Source organism: Rhinolophus sinicus, linkage group LG07, assembly GCF_036562045.2.
Source record: "Rhinolophus sinicus isolate RSC01 linkage group LG07, ASM3656204v1, whole genome shotgun sequence".
NCBI classification, from domain to species: Eukaryota; Metazoa; Chordata; class Mammalia; order Chiroptera; family Rhinolophidae; genus Rhinolophus; species Rhinolophus sinicus.
Window position 1 is genome coordinate 61,714,153 of NC_133757.1, and position 18,945 is coordinate 61,733,097.

Sequence of the window (18,945 nt, forward strand, 5' to 3'; positions counted from 1 at the left end):
CCCGGCCCGACCTGTCAATCATGTTCCCATGGCCCTTCTGACGTGGACATCACGCGATGCAAGCCTCTGGGTCCCGTCTGCACCGATGCTCCTACTCCCTCGAATCATCCACCTCCTGGCAGTCGACCTCATAAGGTTTGTTAATCAACAAACTGATAAAAGCATATTCTCAAAAGCAAAGGGCCAACAGGAACCAAATCTGGTCACTTGCGGGATTATACTTCCGCATCGCTGGAGGTGAACATTATTTACATAGAAGGAAGGGGGCCAGGAAAGAAGAGGGGTGAAGGGGAGGGAGACACCGCAGAAAGGTGGGAGAGAGGGAAAAAGAAGGAAGGAAGATAGAGGAGGAAGGAAGGGAGAGAGGGAAGAAGGGAAAAGGAAACAGAGAGGGGGAGGAAATGAGAAACGCACAACCTCACTAGCAGGTAAAGGTACATAAAACAGAAGTGGCCTGTCTACTAGGCAGGGAAACAGACCCCAGGCTGTGTGAATGTGACGGCACTACACGTCGTCTCTGTCGTTTTTGAGGTCTTTCTGGCAGTATTTAATAATGACACCATTTTGGGACACCTGGAATCTGCAGTTCCAGCTTCACCACTTCCTTGCTATGGGGGTCTGAGAAATGGCATCCCCTCCCTGAGGCTCCCTTTCCTCATTTCTAAATGTGGGATGGGCTCCTCCTGGGCTGCTGTGCAGGTTTAACAAACTGCCTTATAAGGGCTGCACAATTCCCAAGAGCTATTTCCTTTCTTCACATTGAGAGTCATTTCACTCTGAGAAACACACCTCCTGACATACTGGTTAAAAATGGGGAGTGGTAGAGTGATTTGGGCAAATAATTCCACACTTTAAAATTAGGAAAAAGCATAGTAGGCAGAGGGTACAATCTGTCTTCATAATGGCATATTAAATTCATTTAAGAAATATATCCATTATGTTGAAAGAGTCAGGCTTATGGAATGTAATCAGCAAGCTACTTCATCCTGTTTTTCCAGCAACCCATTCAAACTTGCTCTGCTACTCCCTGCCCTTTGGAAAAAATCTAGGGCAAGTCCCATGACTTCTTTGATTACGCTTAGGTAACAATACATTTTTCCTGTAACTTCTCATTACAAAAGCAGGCTGTATTCAGCACTGAAAACGTCCAATTTCATGTAGTAGTCTAAACCTCCAACTTCATTTAAAGGTGAAGCTTCCCCATTCACTCCTCCCTCTCCTTGGCTCTCAGCTGTATGAGGCTGCAACAGGAAATGGGCATGGAGCAATTGTCCTATTTCTCCATTTTGTGCTTCCATTCCTCCTTCCCTGACTTGCTAACAGGGGTTTCTGATCATCCTAGCAGGGGCAGCTAAGGGGTAAGGGAAGGAGGCCACCCAAGGGGCAGGGGAGGTTCAGTAATGAGCTGGAGTAGTCACATGGCTTATTTAAGCGCCTCCTTTGCGTGTGGATCCCTTACTGCAGGGTCCTGTGACCCAGGCTGGCCCCAGAGTGTAGGTTGGCACGCAGCACCGTACCCATCCCCTTTAAAGGTCTTTATTACATTTTCTAAAAATGGAAAGTCTGGAAATTATATTTCCCCAACACTCTTACAAATAGGGCTCCAGGTTGAGTTTGCCAAATGTGAGACTGGAAAGCAGAAAGAAGATAAAACCCATCCTTTTCTTCCTTTAACTCTGGCATTTTTACGAAAGCAGGATGCTGGAGGTGTTTGCAGTAGTTTGGACAAGGACTTCCACAACGAAAAATCAGAAAAAAACATATTGGCAAATACCTCTGATAATTGCAGCCCATAACCACTATGGGGTACCAAATCGGAAGCAGTGGCTTTGAGGCTTGGCAGCAGCTACACTGCAGTGAGGTCTCCTCCTGGTGACTGCACAGCCAGGCACAGGCCCCTGAAATTCCCTAATTCTAGGGAACATTAACATGGTACAATGAATCATCACCCCAATTCTTCACCCTTCCATGTAACTGTGTCCATGGTCATGTAGCTTTCGCAGTTCACAGAAAGACATAGTTTACTTCCACGTACCTTGAATTTGAACTTGGCCACATGACTTGCTTCAGCCAATGGGATATTAGGCGACATAACACAAGCAGGGGGGTAGAAACGTGTTTGCCCGTCTTCTGCTTTCACCATGAAAAGAGCTTTCCCTGGGTGGCTGCTGCCCCTTTACCCTGTGCTTGGAATGAACAAACATGGAGCAGGCCTATGTGAGGAACTGAGCCTAGCCAGATCCACAGCTCGAAGGTGATTTGCCGAACCTAAAGCAGCCCACACTCAACTGACCCATTCATGTATGAGAAATAAGTGCTCATTTTAGTGGAACACTGAGACGTGATGATTCTTTGTTATGCGCCATTATTGCAAAAATAGCTAACTGATACAAGCAACTTTTCCCCTTTTGACTTCATCAGCCTTCTCAAGAATTGTGTAATCAAAATCCCTGTATAAAATCACTTTTAGTTGAGAATTCCATTTCTGGCAAAAAAGTTCTGAGAAAATAATTATTTTTCTGCTTGAGGCAAACTGATATTCATGCCAAGAACAACTAGAAAAGCTGAATAAAATACAGAAAACCTCTTTTTTAAGGTATTAAAGAGCTGCCAAGTTGACAAGCATTTGATGGGCCATGATCTCAGAAGAAGAAAAACACAATGAGGTGAGCTGACATTCTGTGAACCATTTTTCCTTTCAGGAAATTTGCTGATTGTAGGTAAGAGACTGAGAATTTGGGCAGAGGGCCATGGCTAACAGTCAGAAAAGGTAGCAGAGTCTCTGGACCTGGAGAGACAAGAAATTGAAGGTTGAGGTTGCCAAGGCAGCTGGGACTGGAAGAGCCAGGATGTCAGATAGAAGGGAGACACAGAAAAGTAATTCTGACACAGGTTTTTCCCCTTGAAGCATTTGTTAAATTATAAAGCTATGATTTATTAAGCTATGTAGAAAGCCTATAAAATACAGCAGGGTTTTTTTTCTTTTTCTTTGCAATACCATGACACTAAGGAGATAAAAATTGGAGTTAAGGACCCCTAGGGAAAGAAGCCTAGTAAACACACCAGATTCTCATTTAGTAATCCTTGGAAGACTATACTCTAGAAATGGGGGAAACCGTAGGTAGAGATAGAGTCTTACAAAAACTGCAAACTTGACTCCAGTCAGTTCACTACCAGATTGGATTGAAGTGACCTACTCCATTCTATCTGTCTACCAGATGGAGGAATAATGTCTCCTGGAGCCACTGTAATTTATCATAACGGTCAATAATAAATTATCCAGCATACCAAGAAACAGGATTGTAGGGGGAAAACATACAAGATCTGACAATTAAGGTCACGAACTCTCCTAGAAAAAGTGTTACATACCATGTTTTCCCGAAAATAAGACCTAACTGGAAAATAAGCCCTAGCATGATTTTTCAGGATGATATCCCCTGAACATAAGCCCTAATGTGTCTTTTGGAGCAAAACTTAATATAAGACCTGATCTTATTTTCGGGGAACACAGTACCTTATTGCTGAATATCACTATGGTCACCTGCTAAGTACTCCCCTTGGGAAGCTATGCACTGATGCCAGTGCCTAGTCCACCCTTCAAAGCAAGTTTGGAACTCTTTCTGGAATGGCCATCAGAGCTATTGGCATATTACCCTTGATGTTCTGAATGTCATCAAAATGTCTTCCTTTCAATATTTCCTTTATCTTTGGGTAAAGAAAGAAGTCATTGGGGACCAGATCAGGTGAGTCGGGAGGGTGTTCCAATACTGTTATTTGCTCACTGGCTAAAAACTCCCTCACAGACAGTGCCGTGTGAGCTGGTACATTGTCGTGACATAAAAGCCATGAATTGTTGGTGAAAAGTTCAGGTCGTCTAACTTTTTCACGCAGCCTTTTCAGCACTTCCAAATGGTGAACTTGGTTAACTGTTTGTCCAGTTGGCACAAATTCATAATGAATAATCCCTCTGATATCAAAAAAGTTTACCAACATCGTTGCAATAAGTTTGCACACTTAATTGTCTGACCTCATATACAAAATGTGGATGAAAAAGGTTCTATGGAAAGTCACCTCACTGGGTGATCTGATCATAAATTCCTAATGGCGCAGGTCATGGTGGGCAGTCCCACCCTCGGAATAAAACTTCTGTAGTAAAAGGCTTATCTTTGCCTTAAGCAAGCCCTGTACATTGTTTCTCTGCATCTAGGTTAACACACCTTTGAAATGACAGAGTAATTCTCTTTTTCAGACCCCTCAGAGGCATAACCACCCTCAAAAGGGCACATAATTTTGTTAACTATCCTGTAATCCAATTCCCACCTTGCTTTCTCTCACCTTCATTTAATCTTTCTTAACTTCCCAATGCATAAAAGAAGCTGTAAACTGTCATTCTAGGAAGTTTGTTTATCTCAGTCTGTTGAGCTCTTGCTTCCAGGTGTATCCTCTGTGTGGCTCAAATAAAATTTTATAAAATTTCTTTATAGGTTTGGACGTTCTTACATCAACAACAGTAAAACGGATCCGTCAATGACCCAGATATTGGTGTGACTGACAAAAATAAAGACTTTCATCAAAGAATTAGGATCTACAACAAAGTATCAAATGGAAATGAAGAACTGAAATTAAGAACTGAAAAGTGTTCACAATGGAGGAGGCTTGTGCATATATAGGTTCAAGGGGTATATAGGAAATCTCTATACCTTCCCCACAATTTTGCTGTGAATCAAAAATCCAAACTTACAATCTTATAACAGAAACCAGAAGGGTATTTGTGTCAAAAATCAATCAATATAATTCATCACATTAAAAGAATAAAGGAGAAAAATATGATTATCTTGAAAGATGCAGAAAAAGTATTTGATAAAATCTAACACTGTTTATGATAAAAAACTTTTAACAAATTGAGAATACATGATCATGAGTACATTAAAAGTCCTATAGCAAACATCATATTTAATAGTGAATATTGAAAGCTCTGCCCGTCCCCAAGATTGAGAAGGAGACAGGTACACCCAGTATCACCACTGCAGTCAGCATTCTGCTGGGGGCCCTACCCAATGCAATTTCAGTATCAACCTTCTATCCTGCAACTTTGCTGAACTTGTGTATTAGCTTTAATAGATTTTTGTAGATTCCTTAGGGTTTTCTACATATAAGAACATGTCATCTGCAAATATAGTTTTACTTCTTCCTTTACAATCTGGATGACTTTCATCTCTTTTTCTTGGCCCAATCGCCCAGCCACAACAATTTGGCAAGAGATAAAGAAGGCATGAAGATTGCAAAGGAAGAAATAAAACTATCATTTGCAGATGTCATGAATACATACAAAGAAAATACAAAGAATCTACTGACAAACTACTACAATTTAAGTGACTTTAGCAAGGCCACTCACTAGATATGATACCAACATACAAAAATATCAATATAATCCCTGTATACTAGCAATAAACACATAAAAACACCTAAGAATAAATCCAATGAAAGATGTGCAAGAACACTGAAAACCACAAAACAGTTCTAATCAAACTTGCAAGAGACTTAACCAAATGGAGGGATACACCATGGTAATGGATCAAAGATTGAATATTGCAAGCGTCATGTGGCCCCCAAACTGGTCTATACACTGAGTGAGATACAGTTAAACTGGTCTATACACTCAGTGAGATACATTTAAATCCTAGTACTTTTTTGGTGTGGAAATCGACAAGCTGATTCTAAGATGTTGTATGGAAATGCCAAGGGCTTCTTTCTGGTAGGGTCACCTTGTGGACAGTATCTGAGACAATCCAGGCTGGCTCTCTCTGGTCTGTAAAGAGCACTGTTTATGTTTTGGGCTGACCATTTGTAGACGGGGGCCACCCCAACACAGCACCCCCTTCTTCCTCCCCATCAGAGCAGAGAGCCTGCCAGTCTTTTGCCACTGAGTTTTATCAGCTGTGAGTCGGACACACCAGTCCACTCTGTCCTGCGAAAGGGATGCTTTCCAGCTTTTCCAAGTGGCCCTGGAAAGGCCACCGATAGGCATGAGTCTCGCCTTGAAATGTGGTGGTGGTTGGCAGCTACTGTATCAGGACCCTAGGTAACCTGCTATGAAAACATATAGAGAACTCGTTATGTGTGAGCTACGACACTAATTAAAAATGGCTGGAGTATGGACTACCTTGAACATGTGCACGTGAAATAAGTGAGAGAATGCACAGACAGATATTCTGTCTGCACGGACCACTGCGAGGGAAAGCTTGTATTAGTGCACGGCCTGAGACTGGAAGTCAGGTGAAAGAGGCAGAAACTGAGTACAAGGTTCACTACTTTCTTTTGCTGAAGTTGCTTCACTGCACAAGAAAAGAGATGATGCCGGTTTAAACTTTTGTTCTAGTTATACAATAACAATGTGTTGACGCTGCAAGTTCAACAGCATTAGGGTGAAAATGCAAACTGGCTGTTAAGAGTGACAAGTGAAATGGCTGCTCATTACCTAGAGTACAACTTCATGGTGGTTGAAGACCATGGTTTGTGGGAGCTTCCACTTTAATGAATTTTACACCTACACCTACCACTGCACAATAATCATAATGGAACTGCTAGGTTTACAGGCAAAGCTCTCGGCTCCATAGGCTACGTTTTGGCCATGGATTTTCACCACTTTCTGTCGAAAGTGTGTGCCCCAGGAGAAGAACGGCATAACCAGGGAGACCACAGGAACGAGCAGGGAGGGTGAGGTGCAGGCTCCGGGAGGGCAGGCTGTGGGCGAGACTTGGCATGGCATGGAGGCAGGATTTGTCATAGCTGCAGGGAGAGACCTAACACATGGATGCGCCCCCCCCCCCCCCCGAAGCTGGCACAGAGAGCTGATGCCGAGAACCTGGGTGCCGGGCGGGCTGCTCACAGCATTCTCCCACAAGCCCTGCAGGCAGGGAATCCCCATCCCCGGGAGCTTTCTGTCCTGAGCTGTAGGAACGCCATGTGGCCCAGACACCCTGGGACTGTCCCACACCTCCACACAGAACCCCATTCTGAGATGGTGCTGTTTATTGTGGACCAACAGAAATAAGTGCTGGGGGAGGTGGTTCCCCCTCCTCTTATGTCCCCCAGGGCAATTTTTCTCTCCGCTAGGAAGAAGGCAGAGAAACCATAGCCGAAAAACTGCAGCTTTAGCATCAACACGTCATCAGCTTTCCAAGATGGTGAAACCCGAGTTTCCCTTGCACCTCCATTCAGCAGACACAGCCATGCTATCGCTAAACGGACCATTTCTTCTGAATGCCAGGCAAATTGGGACTGTGATGACCAGGAGCCAGGATTGCAAGCCGAGGCAGCCCCGTGGGTAAAGACAGAGTGAATTGGGAGGGTCCCTCAGCCTGGGGAGCGGCCACACTGCTGACGCAGGCCAGGGCTCTTGCCCCTTTTCTCTCCTGTACATCAGCACTCAAGTCCCCCTGGCATGGGCTGGCTGGCTTAGCAGCCCAGTGAGGTTCTGGAAGAAGCATGCAGGCCTTTGGCTGTCACGCATGGTGGTGGGAGAGCCGGCTACTGAGGCTGACCGAGGTCCCTGCCCGAGTCAGGACTCTGCGGCGTGGCAAAGGGCGTGCCAGCACTTCACCAGCTCCTTGGGCTTGCTAAGCATGTCCGTCCAGTGCTCCAGTTCTTTGCCGCGGGCGTACATGTAGGGGCCCACCACCACCCGGCCCACCTGGTGGCTCTCTGCAGGGACAGAAAGCACTGTTACTCTGGGCAAAGAGGCACAGAAGCCACACCACCCCAGGCATGCGTCGCCCTGCCCCCCTCCACCATTCACTCCTGCCCTCCAAGGAAGTAGCCAGCCCCCACCCTCTTTAAACACAGAGCTGATGGCCTCCAAAGAGGTACTGAAACTGCAGATGGCAGGGAAGGAAGCCCAGGTGGACATCTTGCCCTTTAGGGGTCAGAGAGCTGAGGGAGAAAGAGACGCCTCTAGAAAGAAGCCCTCTTCCATCAGCTCCTTATACATTCAAGGGGAACATTCAACACAATTTCTACCCACCATCTGTCACAATGGAGAAGGGTCTTAAGCTCTGGTCCATGAGACCAGCCGGCTCTGCTTCCCCAGACAGTGGCAGTGGACATTGGGGTTGGAGGCAGTGTGGAGATCTGGCTGGGACAGATCCACTCTGTCATCCACCCTGAACCTCACCCAGGACCTAAAGGCTTGTCTGAAGGCATGAGGCAATGCAGGGCACACAGTGACACATGACATCAGGTCACTTGGCCACACTGATTTGCCCCAGGAGCTGGTGGCAGAGGCCATCCTCTTTCTAGGGTGCCACAGAAAATCAAACTGGAATAAAGCTGGATATGTATCCCAGCTCTCTCACTAGCGAGCTCTGTGTCCTTGGGCAAGTGTCTCAGCCTCTCTGAGCGCTAGTTTCCTGAGACAGAGAACAGAAACTATACAGCTTCCTTTGAGTGTACACACGGCCTGAATGCTCCGCAGCCCCTCCTTTGCCTGTTGCCCCACCAGCATGCGGGTGGAAAGCAGCCTTACTGTCCCCTTCGGTGGTCTGCATCACTGTCAGGCAGAGGCTGGCAGTGTCCAGCTCGGTGGGCTCGGCCTTGAAGCTGAAGGTCTCGTTGTACACAGGGTTGACAGAGCCCAGCACAGCCGAAGTCCTCTTGCACTTGACAAACTTGTTGTGGTTCATCAGGGACACTTTGACAAACACACCTGAGGGGCAAGTGCAGACTGGAGACTGGGCGAGGCAGGCAGGGGTCCAGCCTCTGGCTCGTGGGAAGGGTGGCTGGGGGCACATGCCCACCCGGGTGCCGGGACCCCATTACTCACAGCCGCTGCAGCCAGAGGGCGTGATAAGAGGAAACCGGGTTCATTAGTGTACCGCTTTAGGGACGAGGAAACGCTCAGCTCCCTTCCTCTTCCTTCCTCTCTGCTTCCTGAACTACCCACAGCTCGACTAGCCCTTGTTTACCACAGCCTGGCACCACACATCTGTCCCTCCCATCAGGACAGGGTTGCGTGGGAGGTGTCCTGCCTGCTGGGTGCTCAGGCCCCCTGGGGCCCCTTAAACACTTTCTCCTTCAGAGAGCCAAGTTTTGGGGGGAGGGCTCAGATGGGTCTTGGATCTGCAGTGGAAGGTTGAACGCCAGCTTGCTTATGGTGACTGAGATGCAGGCACAGAGGTGGCTGACAACCACCACCTTGCTGGGGGCCCACAAGGGGCAGGACAGGTGGGTGAGATAGTGCAGGGCCTCGGCTCCTCCAGCGGCTGGGTCCTAGGAGGCTGGAGGAAGCAGAGCACTACCCAGCCTGCTGCCCTGGGGTGCCTCTTCTTCCAGCAGAGTGTCATGCCCGTGTGCAGGGCAGCCCTCCCTGGGGGCAGGGGGCCTCGGGCCTTTCCTTGGAGGAACTGGACCCCCTCACAGAAGGGCAGGGCTGGAGGTGGGCAGCACATTTCAAGGAGCCCAGGTGCTGCCTTGGGAGGGCCTGACTTGGTCTTAGGGGCCTTGGAGGTCTTGCTGGAGGTCAAGGGAATGCAGCCTTGGATTCAACATAAAGAAGTGGTTTCTCATACCACAATGTCCACAGAGGGAGAGCGTGGCTCAGATTACAGCGCTCTGCCATGGACAGTGTGCAGGCAGAAACTGGATGGCCAAGGGTGAGGGTCAGACTCCAGTGCCGGGCCCCAAGCTCACAGGGCTGGCCCTGGCCCAGGAGGAAAGCTTACTGACAAAAGTCCTGTCCTCCTGCAGCTGGAGGCCCTTGGCTCTCAGCACGACTACTGTCAGCCGGCTCAGGCAGTCATTGTAGCTGAGGCAGAACTGGAGGTCGCCAAACTCCGAGGGAGGCTAGAGAGGCCGAGAGGAAGGCACTCTGTCACACTGGAAAGTGCTGGAGGTGCCCCAGGGTCTGTCTCCTTCCTCCCAGTAGTCAGGCACGGGACCTATATGTCGTACCCACACTCCCTCCTTTTCGCCACCTGCCACTTTACAGGTGGGGACACTAAGGTCTGGAGAGTTGAAGGGACCTGCTAGAGATCACACTGCAGTGAAGACCAGAGTTGAAGATTCACACCCAGATCTGGGGAACTCCGAAGCCTATTGTGAGTCCCAGGGTCTTTCCTGGGGGTTGGGGGAAGCGGGTAAACATTTTCCTTGAGGTTCATTTGGGGTGTTGCCTTTCACAGCTGTCTGATCTGGACGGGGATCCAAACATGGGTTTTTCAAGTTGCTCCAGGCAATCTGACCTCCAGGGAAAAGAACCTCAGGTGGTCCCTCCCTGCCCAGGACTGGTTCCACACCATCCCCCCTTCATTCCTGCAGCTCCACTCAGGCCCACCACCCCGAGTCACCCTGTAGAGGTGGTGGGCAGTTTGCTGAGGGCTGATGGGCCAACAGGTCCTGGGCCACACCTGTTGACTGCTCACGGTAGTCTGACCCTTGGTGGCATTTTTCTGGTGACCTTGACCTTTACCTCCAGGCTTTCTGCCTCCAGGTCTCTCCAGATAATGCGTGGACAGTCACCTGCCAGGATCTCGTTCTTCAGGGGGAAGAGCACCTGGCCCAGGAGCTGATGCTTCCTTTGCCTGTCCACGTGGTACACGGAGAACCTCAGCACCATCTGACTGATGCTTTTGCTTGACACCTGGGGGAGATGAGGGTTGGGCTGGGGTCAGGTGTGGGGACAAGAGATGGGATAGTGTGGGACATTGTTCTGGACATAGGAGCTCGTGGTGAGGGGTGTCTCCACCAGGGACCTGCACACCCTAAATCCAGGCATCATTGAGGACCCTTCATAGCAGCGGGGCTGGTACCCCTGGGAGGTGGGACTGTGACCCAAAGCCTTGCCATGCAGACTGGGACAGGACCAGCAGAATCCTTGTTTGAAATTCAGAACGTTGGGCCTCACTCCAGACCCATGAAGTGGAATCTACTGTTTCACAGGACTGCCCACTAATATGCCTGCTCGTGGAGGTGTGAGAAGTCCCGCGCTGGAGCCTAGGGAAACTGCCTGTCTCTGCTACCATGTTTCTCCGAAAATAAGACCTAGCCAGACCATCAGCTCTAATGTGTCTTTTGGAGCAAAAGTTAATATAAGACCCGATAGTTATATTATATTATACTAATTATATCATATTATATTATATCCGGTCTTATATTGTATTACATAAGACCTGGTTTTATATTAAAATAAGACCGGGTCTTATATTAATTTTTGCTTCAAAAGACACATAGAGCTGATGGTCTGGCTGGGTCTTATTTTCGGGGAAACATGGTATCTGAGTTGGGCACACCACCCCACCCTCCCTGAGAAATGGGGCAATGGCTCTTACTCTCTGGGTTGTAAAACCCCAATCACAGTGCATGACCTATGGCAGGTGGTCAGTAAATATTGATTCTCTTCTCTTCTTCCTCTCCTTTCCCTTCTCCCTTAAAGCACAGAGAGGCCAGGATCAAGTTAAGGCAGGGACGGGACAGTGAAGAAAACGAGTGGAGAAAAATAAGTATGTGAGCATGACGTCAGCCAGCCTGCGCAACTGGGTCTTGATGTCTCAACAAGAGCAGGGTTCACCTGTGGATTCTCACAGCCTTGGCCCAGCAGGATGGCCAGGGTCTGGGCCCCGCACCACCTCTCTTCTCAGCTCTCAGCCCCAGAAGAAGGCAAGAATCAGGGCTCTGGCCTCTGCAATCACACTCTTCCCGGATGTCGATTGTCTCGCCTTCCCTTGTCAGCCTGCCCACTGCCCAGCTCTTAAAAATGTTTGTCCAGTGCCTCTGGGCAGCTCTTGATGGTTGGTTTCCCATAAGGGCCCCCAGTCACCTGCTCAGGTTCCCAGGTAACTGTGAGCTTGGCTCAGTGCCCCGATAGCTTCTGTATCTCCAGACCCTGTACCAGCTGGCCCACCATGCAGCAAAGGTCCCACCTGCCCAGGATGATTCTTGGGTCCTGTGTCAGCTTCTGACAGAATAGGCAAGTTCCTAACCCCACTCCAAGAAGCTGGGGGGGGGGGTCTCACCCACTGGGATAACCTTGCCAGAAACCCCACAGTGCTCCAGGGCTTTGGGGTGCTTCCTCCACATCCCAAGGGCCAGGGCCTGGCACTTAGTAGGTGCTTCTATAATGCACTTTCTTTTTCTCTCCTATCCAGACAGGCTGTGTAGGAGGAGCCTATCCTCTGCCCCCTCACCCTCCAAGTTTCTCCCTTGCCCCTGCCATTGGAGTTCAGGGCTCTGATAGATCCTGACCTGGCAGGCGAGGTAAAGCAGAGCCCATGGCATGGGGCTTCTGGGGGCTGCAGGGTCCTGGCTAGCACAGGAGGCTGGAGGCTCTCCTGCACAATGCCTACCCCTTCCCAGACCCTGCTTGCTTCAGAGGCCATACCTGGAAGATGAAGTGTTCGTCAAACTGTGGGTTGGCGGTTTTGCGTTTGGTCTTTGACTGGAGGAAGCGCCGCTCATCTGGCAGCAGGTGGAGCTTCACCAGGGGGCGGCAGGTCTCTGAGGGGGCTTGTAGCCACTGTGCCTTGATCAGGCCGACCAGCAGCCGCTCGGCCTCCTGCTGGTACTCCACAGAGAACCACAGCCGTCCCCGGCAGCCCTCGGGGACGTCGGTCTCACTCTTGTCCTCTGGGAACTTGTACAGCTCTGGGTTGATGGTCCCCACCATGCACATATTTCCTACAACACAGGGGCTGGGAGGTCTGGCAGGCCAGAGGATGGTAGAGGCCTGGGGGCAGGAAGCTCTCTGCTTCACCCCCCCCCTCTGGCCCATCCCTTTTTAGTTGAGCCTCAACAAGGCCTTTCCAGACCACATCCACCCCACTCTCGTCTCCAGACTAAACACAGCCCTTCTCTAGTGCAGTTCCTCTAAGAGTCCTTCTCAGCACTTAGGGCATCATACATCCAGGCCTTAGGGTATCATACATCCATCCCTCTCTGGGGCCCAGCAGAGGCCGCAGTATTCACTCAACTCCTGTCCCCTGTGGTCAACCCCAATCTTCAGTGGGCAGGGGTTACTTGGGGTGTGAGTGTGGTGTGTCACAGCACCCAGCACCTGGATGACCCCTTTCTGTGGTGTTTAGAGAATATTTCAGTGATAAAATATTGCCTCTTTTCTTCCTCTTCGAATTAGAAGGGCCGAGCTGATGACTGGGTGGTACCTGGGAAGGTCGCTTGGGAGGGCTTCAGAATAAAGAGGTGGACAGAAAGCTGTGCACCCACCTCCTGCCATTCTGCCCTGTGGATCAGCCCGCCCATCATCCTGGACCCAGCACAGGTTCTGTACCCGCAAACACCAGGGCTGCATTCTTCAGATCTTTTGCTTATTGCCTCTGTGACCTTGGGCAAGGCATGGTTAACCTTCCGAGCCTCAGTTGATGAATGTATCAAATGGGGTGACAGCCCCTCTTTCCAAAGAGGCGTGGTGAAGTCTAACTTCAAAATGGCACATGAGGCCGTATCTGGCCTGCGCTGGGGTACAGCAGGCACTTGGTAACCCGAAGTACCTGGAAAGAGTGGTTACTGGCCAGTTCTGGCATCCCTGGGCCCATCCAGGCTGTGTTCTGGAGTCAGGCTTGTGAAAATAGATGGGTCTTCCCTGGCTTAAGCAGGCCCTGAGCCCTGGGCAGGCCCTGGTGGGCACACTCACCAAGGTTGCTGCCAGTGGTGTGGGGCAGGAGCTCCGGGGCTAAGCAGGGGCCCTGTGGCACCTGGGCCCACTCTCTGCTGTGCAGGGGCACCCAGTCTCGGCTTTGGAGGGAAGGGGGCACAACAAATGGCACACCCAGTGGCCTGTCCAGAGGCAAAGAGACAACATATAGGTGGCAAGTGGATCATGTGGCTCAGAGCACTCAGCCCAGATGGGTTGAGTGCCAGGGGCTGGAGGAAGAAAAACCAGTGGGAGCCAGGAGGAGGCAAGAATACCATTTTCTGGCTCCACACTAGCCCCCCTGAACCCCCCTTCCCCCCCCACACACACAACCAGAGCCAACACCTCTGTCTGCCCACAGCAGTGGCGAGTTGGAGAAGGAACACAGCCTCTGGAGCCAGCCTGCCTGGGTTTGAATGCCTGTTCTCTCACTTACTACTTAGATCCTCTGAGCCTGTTCCCTCAGCTGGACAATGGGCTTCATAATGCCTGCCTCATGGCTGTGGCAAGAATTCTGGGGTTTCATTGTGATAGCTCCCCGCATGGCAATAGCAGAGGTTGTGCTCCATAAACACACCTTTCCTGCCCACCCCACTTCAAGGGAAACGCCACAGGGAGGGCCCTAAGCAAGGCCGGAGCTCTCTGGGCCCCACATCCTTCCTCACCTGCTTGTCTGGGTCCCCGCATGTAGCGGGCAGAGCTTGTCCCCCTGGAGGCTGGAGGCAGCTGTGGTCTCCCGCGGCAGCTCCTCATAGGGGAACTTGGCACAAAGCCTCTTCCAGAGACAGCAGCTCACCACGATCAACAGGAGTAGCAGCAGCCCCGCAGTGAGACCCCCAATCACCAGGGCCACCTGCTCTGGGTGCGGGAGACCACCAGAACTGTGATGCCTGGGAGAACCACGCGCCTTCACACCACTGGCCTGCTGGGGGCAGAATTTGGGCGGCACCCCCCTCCCCCCAACTGATTTGGACCCCAGGAGTGAGACAGAAGCAGGCTTCCTGGGACCGCTGAGGGGGGCTGCTAGCTGGGCTCTGCTAGGTCTCACCGGAAAAGCCATTTCCCTTGGGGTCCCTCGGCCTTGGGCGGCACCTTCTGGTTTCCTTTGGAAAGTACCTGATCCTGGACTTGGGATTCTGGCTGAACTGAGCCACTTCCTTGTGTCTCTGAGTAGAAATGAAGCCTTCTCTTACCAGAACCTTCATTTTCCCTGGGGTCCCGTTCAGGCTTGCGGGTGAGCTGGGCGTGGGCACCATGAACTTAAGCAAAGCCCAGGAAGGGGTGATCTGGGTGCATTCCGGACCCTATCATCTGGGGTCCTGGAACCTGCGGACAGGCTGGACTTATGTTTGAATTCTGTAACTTTCTCCAAAACCAGCTCCTTCCCTCAACGCTCTATCAAGGTGAACCCTGTTCTGGGAGTCCGGAGTCGGTGGGAGGCGCTGGAGAGGTAGTGGATGAGGATGGGGGCAGCAAGTATGAGAAACGGAGACCGAGGGACCCTTTGCTGTTGACACCTAAGCCCCACATTTGCAGCAACTTGGGAGCCTTCACCCGGCGCCCTCTGAGAGTGGTCGGAGGCTGAGTCCCACGCACCCACCCGCTGCCCCGGCTGGGCAAAGAACGGCCTCCTTTGTGTAACATGGGGGCGCGGGGCTTGCGGGTTCCGGGCTCTGGGTTCTGGGCTCTGGACCGGGTGGGGTGGTGAGAAGGCGAGACCGCCACACCTCCTGACCTGCAGCTCTTTGCGAGGAGCCGGCCTCATTCTCCAGTACACCCCGCTCGGAACCTGGGGTAGGGCAGGGGCTACGCCCCAGCGCGAGCCAGCGGTGCGGAGGAAAGTGGCCAAAGGGGCCGGGCGCCGCGCTGGGGTCGAGCGTGGGGAGGCGAGGGCACTCACCCGCCATGGGGCTGCTCTGGCCGGCCAGCCGTCGGGGGCGGCTTGGGGCTCTGTCTTGCGGGTCTCCTTGCCTACCGCGGCTGCCGCGGGCCACGGTGTTAAAGCCGGGCGAGGGGCCGTAGGCCGGCGCGGGCGCGAGAGCTGTCCCTCGTCGCACTCTGGCCCTGAGGCGGTGGATGGCGGGGACAGGGACCCAGCGCCTGGAGACTGCAGCTCCGCCCCTGCCTGGCCCTGGCTTTGGCTGAGGCAGAGGAGGGGCGCGGAGCCAAGCCAGGGCTCCCGGAAACCGCAGGGTTCCGAGTGGGGCGGGCGCCTGGGGCTCCCTGCGGCTGCGGGCGGGGCGCAGTGCGAGGATCACCCCTTTCCGGAGGACAGAGCCGAAGCCTTCACCGCCCTCGTCTGATAGAGGGCTACCTGGCCCGTTACACCTGGCGGCTTGGGCGCGTGCCCGTCTAGAGATGCGCCTCACCTGCTGCAGCTCCTCCGCGGGCTGAGGCTGCGGGGTTCAGCACCCGCTGCGACCCCTGCTTCAAGGGGCCTCCGCGATCCCAGGGCTTCGTCCGGGAGCCCTATCCCGGGCCAGATGCTGCCGGCCTGCCCGCCTGGGCGCATGGTGCCCGCGAAAGTGTTCTGGTTCGCGGTCTCAGAAGACAGAATAATGAGGCCGGGAGAACGCAGATGCTGCAGCCCTACCACCTGGGTCCCAACTCCGGCTCCCCACGCGCCGCCTGCGCCATTTGGGACAATGTACTTCAACACTCTGGGCTCACTTTCCTCAACTGGGCTAATAATAGTACTCCCTCTAGGGTTAATAGACGTAAGAGACACTTAGAACGGCGACTGGCCCAAGGGAGAGGGACGCAGCACAGGCCAACCCTATTACGGTGAATGTCTGACCGAGGACGACGTTGCCTGGGTCCCCTCTGCACCCATAGCCCCTATTATTATAGTGATTATTACTAGACCACAGGGGCGGCGCCAGTCGAGGCTGGTAGCCGCAGCCTTGATGGAGAGGCTCGGGTAAGGGCCATACAGGTCCAGCGCCTGCTTCCACCCTGAGTGTGCCCTGTCGGGGTGTGTGCACCCTTGCGGCGCCCCCACAGCTTCCTGCAGAAGACTCTTGTGGGAGCGTCTGAGACCTTCAGGCGTCTGTAAGTGGGGACAAAAGGAATATGTGTGTGTGTGTGGCGGGGAACCCAGTCTGGGCCCCCACCCCTGTGGTACCTGTGCCTATCACCCGACGGAGGAGGCGGGGTGGACAAGATGGAAAGCGGCCCAGGCCTTCGGCGTGGGTGAGGCTCTGCACAGCCTGACCCCTGGATGACACGCAATTGCAGCGGGGTGCATGGGGGAACTGGGTCCCCTTCACACAGAGGCGGGGGCTGGGAGCTTTTGGCCTCTGTATGCAGAGGAAGCATGAACACTTTCTTTCCGGGGTCTGGATGGGTGTGAGGTGGTGGAAAGGCCACACAGCACCCCTTTACCCCTCACCTCTCCCTCTGCTCCTTTCCCACACCCTGCTAGGAACCCATTGGGGCAGGACACTTCCCCACTCGCCTTTCTCCTCCTGCAAACCTGTCCTCAGTCATATTGGCTGGAGGGTCTGGAGAGCCTGGGGTCCTGACCTCTGTTTCCCCTGGGCTGGCAATGGTGGTGGTGTCTCAGGAAATGGGGCCTGGGTCCCCTAAAAACTTCCCTATTTTCCCCCTCAGGTATGAGTTGGATGTCTGTATTAGTTTCCTGTTGCTGCTATAACAAATTACCACAAATGTTGTGGTTAAAACCACAAATTTATTATCTTACCATTCTGGAGGGCAGAAAAGTAAAATGGGTCTTCTGGGCTGTATTCCTTCTGGGGGCTGGGGGAAAATCCATTTGGTTGCCTTTCCCACCTTGTAGAAGCTGTTTGCAAGTAGCCCCTTCCTTCATCTTCAAAGCCAGCAGCAGCATTTTCTCATCTCTCTGAGTCCCTCTTATAAGGACTTTTGTGATTATATGGGGCCCACCCAGATAATCCAGGATAATCTCCCCATCTCAAGATCCTTAATTTAATCACATCTGCAAAGTCCCTTTTGCCATGTAAGGAAACCTATTCCCAGGTTCCAGGAATTAGGACATAGATGTCTTTGGAGCCATTATTGTGCTGACACAGTGTCCATACAGCCCTTTGGGAGGCATGGTTTACATTCTTCTTCCTCCTGCTTCCTGGAGCTCTCAGCGCATCCCAAGACCAGAACCCAGGCAGGTAGCAAGGTCACGTGTCCCTGCATAGTAGCCCTTCAGCTGTTATGACCCCAGCCCCCAGCTGTCTTGCCTGGCCTGACGGCTCCTGACAGGGCATGACATCCATCCACACTCAGCTAACTCCACAACTGGGCCAACTCCACATAACAGAACGGCCTCCTGGTCGGCTGCAGCCCTGGCCCTGCTTCCTGTTTTCAGATCTTGCTCCTTACTGGGTCTCTGGGAGCTGGGAAATCTGGAAACAGTAGCAGACATGGTTTCTCTTTTCCGTGGCCAAAAGGAAGTCATATTTCCATTGGCAAAAGCATTCCCACGGACGGTTGCAGGAAGTCCAAGTGTTTAAAGGCCTGTAAATGCCTGCAGGTGATTAATAATTCAGTGTAATGGATGATTCACAAGAAAGGCCACTTTCAATTAACCTTAAGAATCAGCCCCATCCGAGGAAGTGTCATCTCTCATCATTTAGGAACAGAGGCCAGAGCAGGATAAAGGCCATGCTGAGAAACACGTCAAAGACTGCATTCCTCACATTTATGTCAATCCCACCCTGGTCACCCCAGGTCCTTTTGTGAGGTGAGGAAGGGTTTTCCCACCACCAGCACCATCTCTTTTAGTGGCCTCAGCATTAATTTCCTATAGTCCCTTCTTTTCACGAGTTTGGAGGGAGTATCTGTCCTTGTCAGAAGCTCCCTGCTTGTCCCCCACTCTACCATGCTGGCTCCAATGTGTACCATCCTGTGGACAACCACTCAGAGTCCCAGGATGGAGCCCAGAGCCCAGGAATCACTCCTGCCTCCTGGGACTGTTCTCGCTCCCTGCTCAGTTCTCCCTCCTTCCTGCCCCTGCCTGGCAGCCTTTCCCTCTACTGGCAACAGCATCCTGCCTTTTCTTCCTTGGGAATTACATTCGCCTCCCTTTGTCCACATAACTGAAGCCAGCTCACCTCTGTTCTGGGGCTTGCACATAGTTTAGGGCCATCACCAGGGTCAAGCCTGGAATGTTTGTGGATCTGCAGGGGAAGAAACACTCCCTTTTGTGTGGGAATTGTGGAGCCGAAGGAACCAAGGCTGAGGCAGCTGGGAGTGCCCGTGTGCAGGAGTGTGTGTGAGACAAAGCCAGCACAGGGGCCCAGAGCAGAGCAGGAGGCCTGATGAGGCTGTCT

At 52.0% G+C, this 18,945-nt stretch overlaps 1 protein-coding gene and 1 long non-coding RNA gene across 4 annotated transcripts; one reads left to right on the top strand and one right to left on the bottom strand.

The window, feature by feature from the left end:
- On the top strand, positions 1–4,775 carry LOC109437140 (uncharacterized). The gene is made up of 3 exons (XR_002136203.2): positions 1–135; positions 2,597–2,666; positions 4,485–4,775. It is a non-coding gene; the product is annotated as an uncharacterized LOC109437140 (long non-coding RNA).
- Positions 4,776–4,830: 55 nt separating this feature from the next.
- Positions 4,831–15,709, bottom strand: LOC109437128 (synaptotagmin-15). Of its 3 annotated transcripts, XM_074337229.1 has the most exons (9): positions 15,540–15,682; positions 14,688–14,805; positions 14,305–14,529; positions 13,640–13,782; positions 12,374–12,669; positions 10,466–10,636; positions 9,720–9,840; positions 8,525–8,704; positions 4,831–7,704 (listed from the first exon to the last, which is right to left on the bottom strand). In XM_074337229.1, the coding sequence occupies exons 1-9, from the start codon at positions 15,544–15,546 to the stop codon at positions 7,562–7,564; spliced, it is 1,404 nt and encodes a 467-aa protein (XP_074193330.1). In that variant the 5' UTR covers positions 15,547–15,682; the 3' UTR covers positions 4,831–7,561. The 3 variants fall into 3 exon arrangements, with proteins under 3 accessions (XP_074193330.1, XP_019571675.2, XP_074193331.1); XM_019716116.2 differs by lacking the exon at positions 14,688–14,805 and having other exon boundaries at positions 14,305–14,497; positions 15,540–15,709; XM_074337230.1 differs by lacking the exon at positions 4,831–7,704 and having other exon boundaries at positions 8,531–8,826.
- Between the last annotated feature and the right edge of the window lie 3,236 nt (positions 15,710–18,945).

Excerpts from the sequence above, each read along its gene's own strand:
- LOC109437128 (XM_074337229.1), bottom strand. Across the intron at positions 12,670-13,639 it reads CACCACTGGCAGCAACCTTG|GAAATATGTGCATGGTGGGG; the intron begins GTGAGTGTGCCC and ends CCTGTGTTGTAG. Across the intron at positions 9,841-10,465 it reads TGGAGGCAGAAAGCCTGGAG|CCTCCCTCGGAGTTTGGCGA; the intron begins GTAAAGGTCAAG and ends CGGCCTCTCTAG.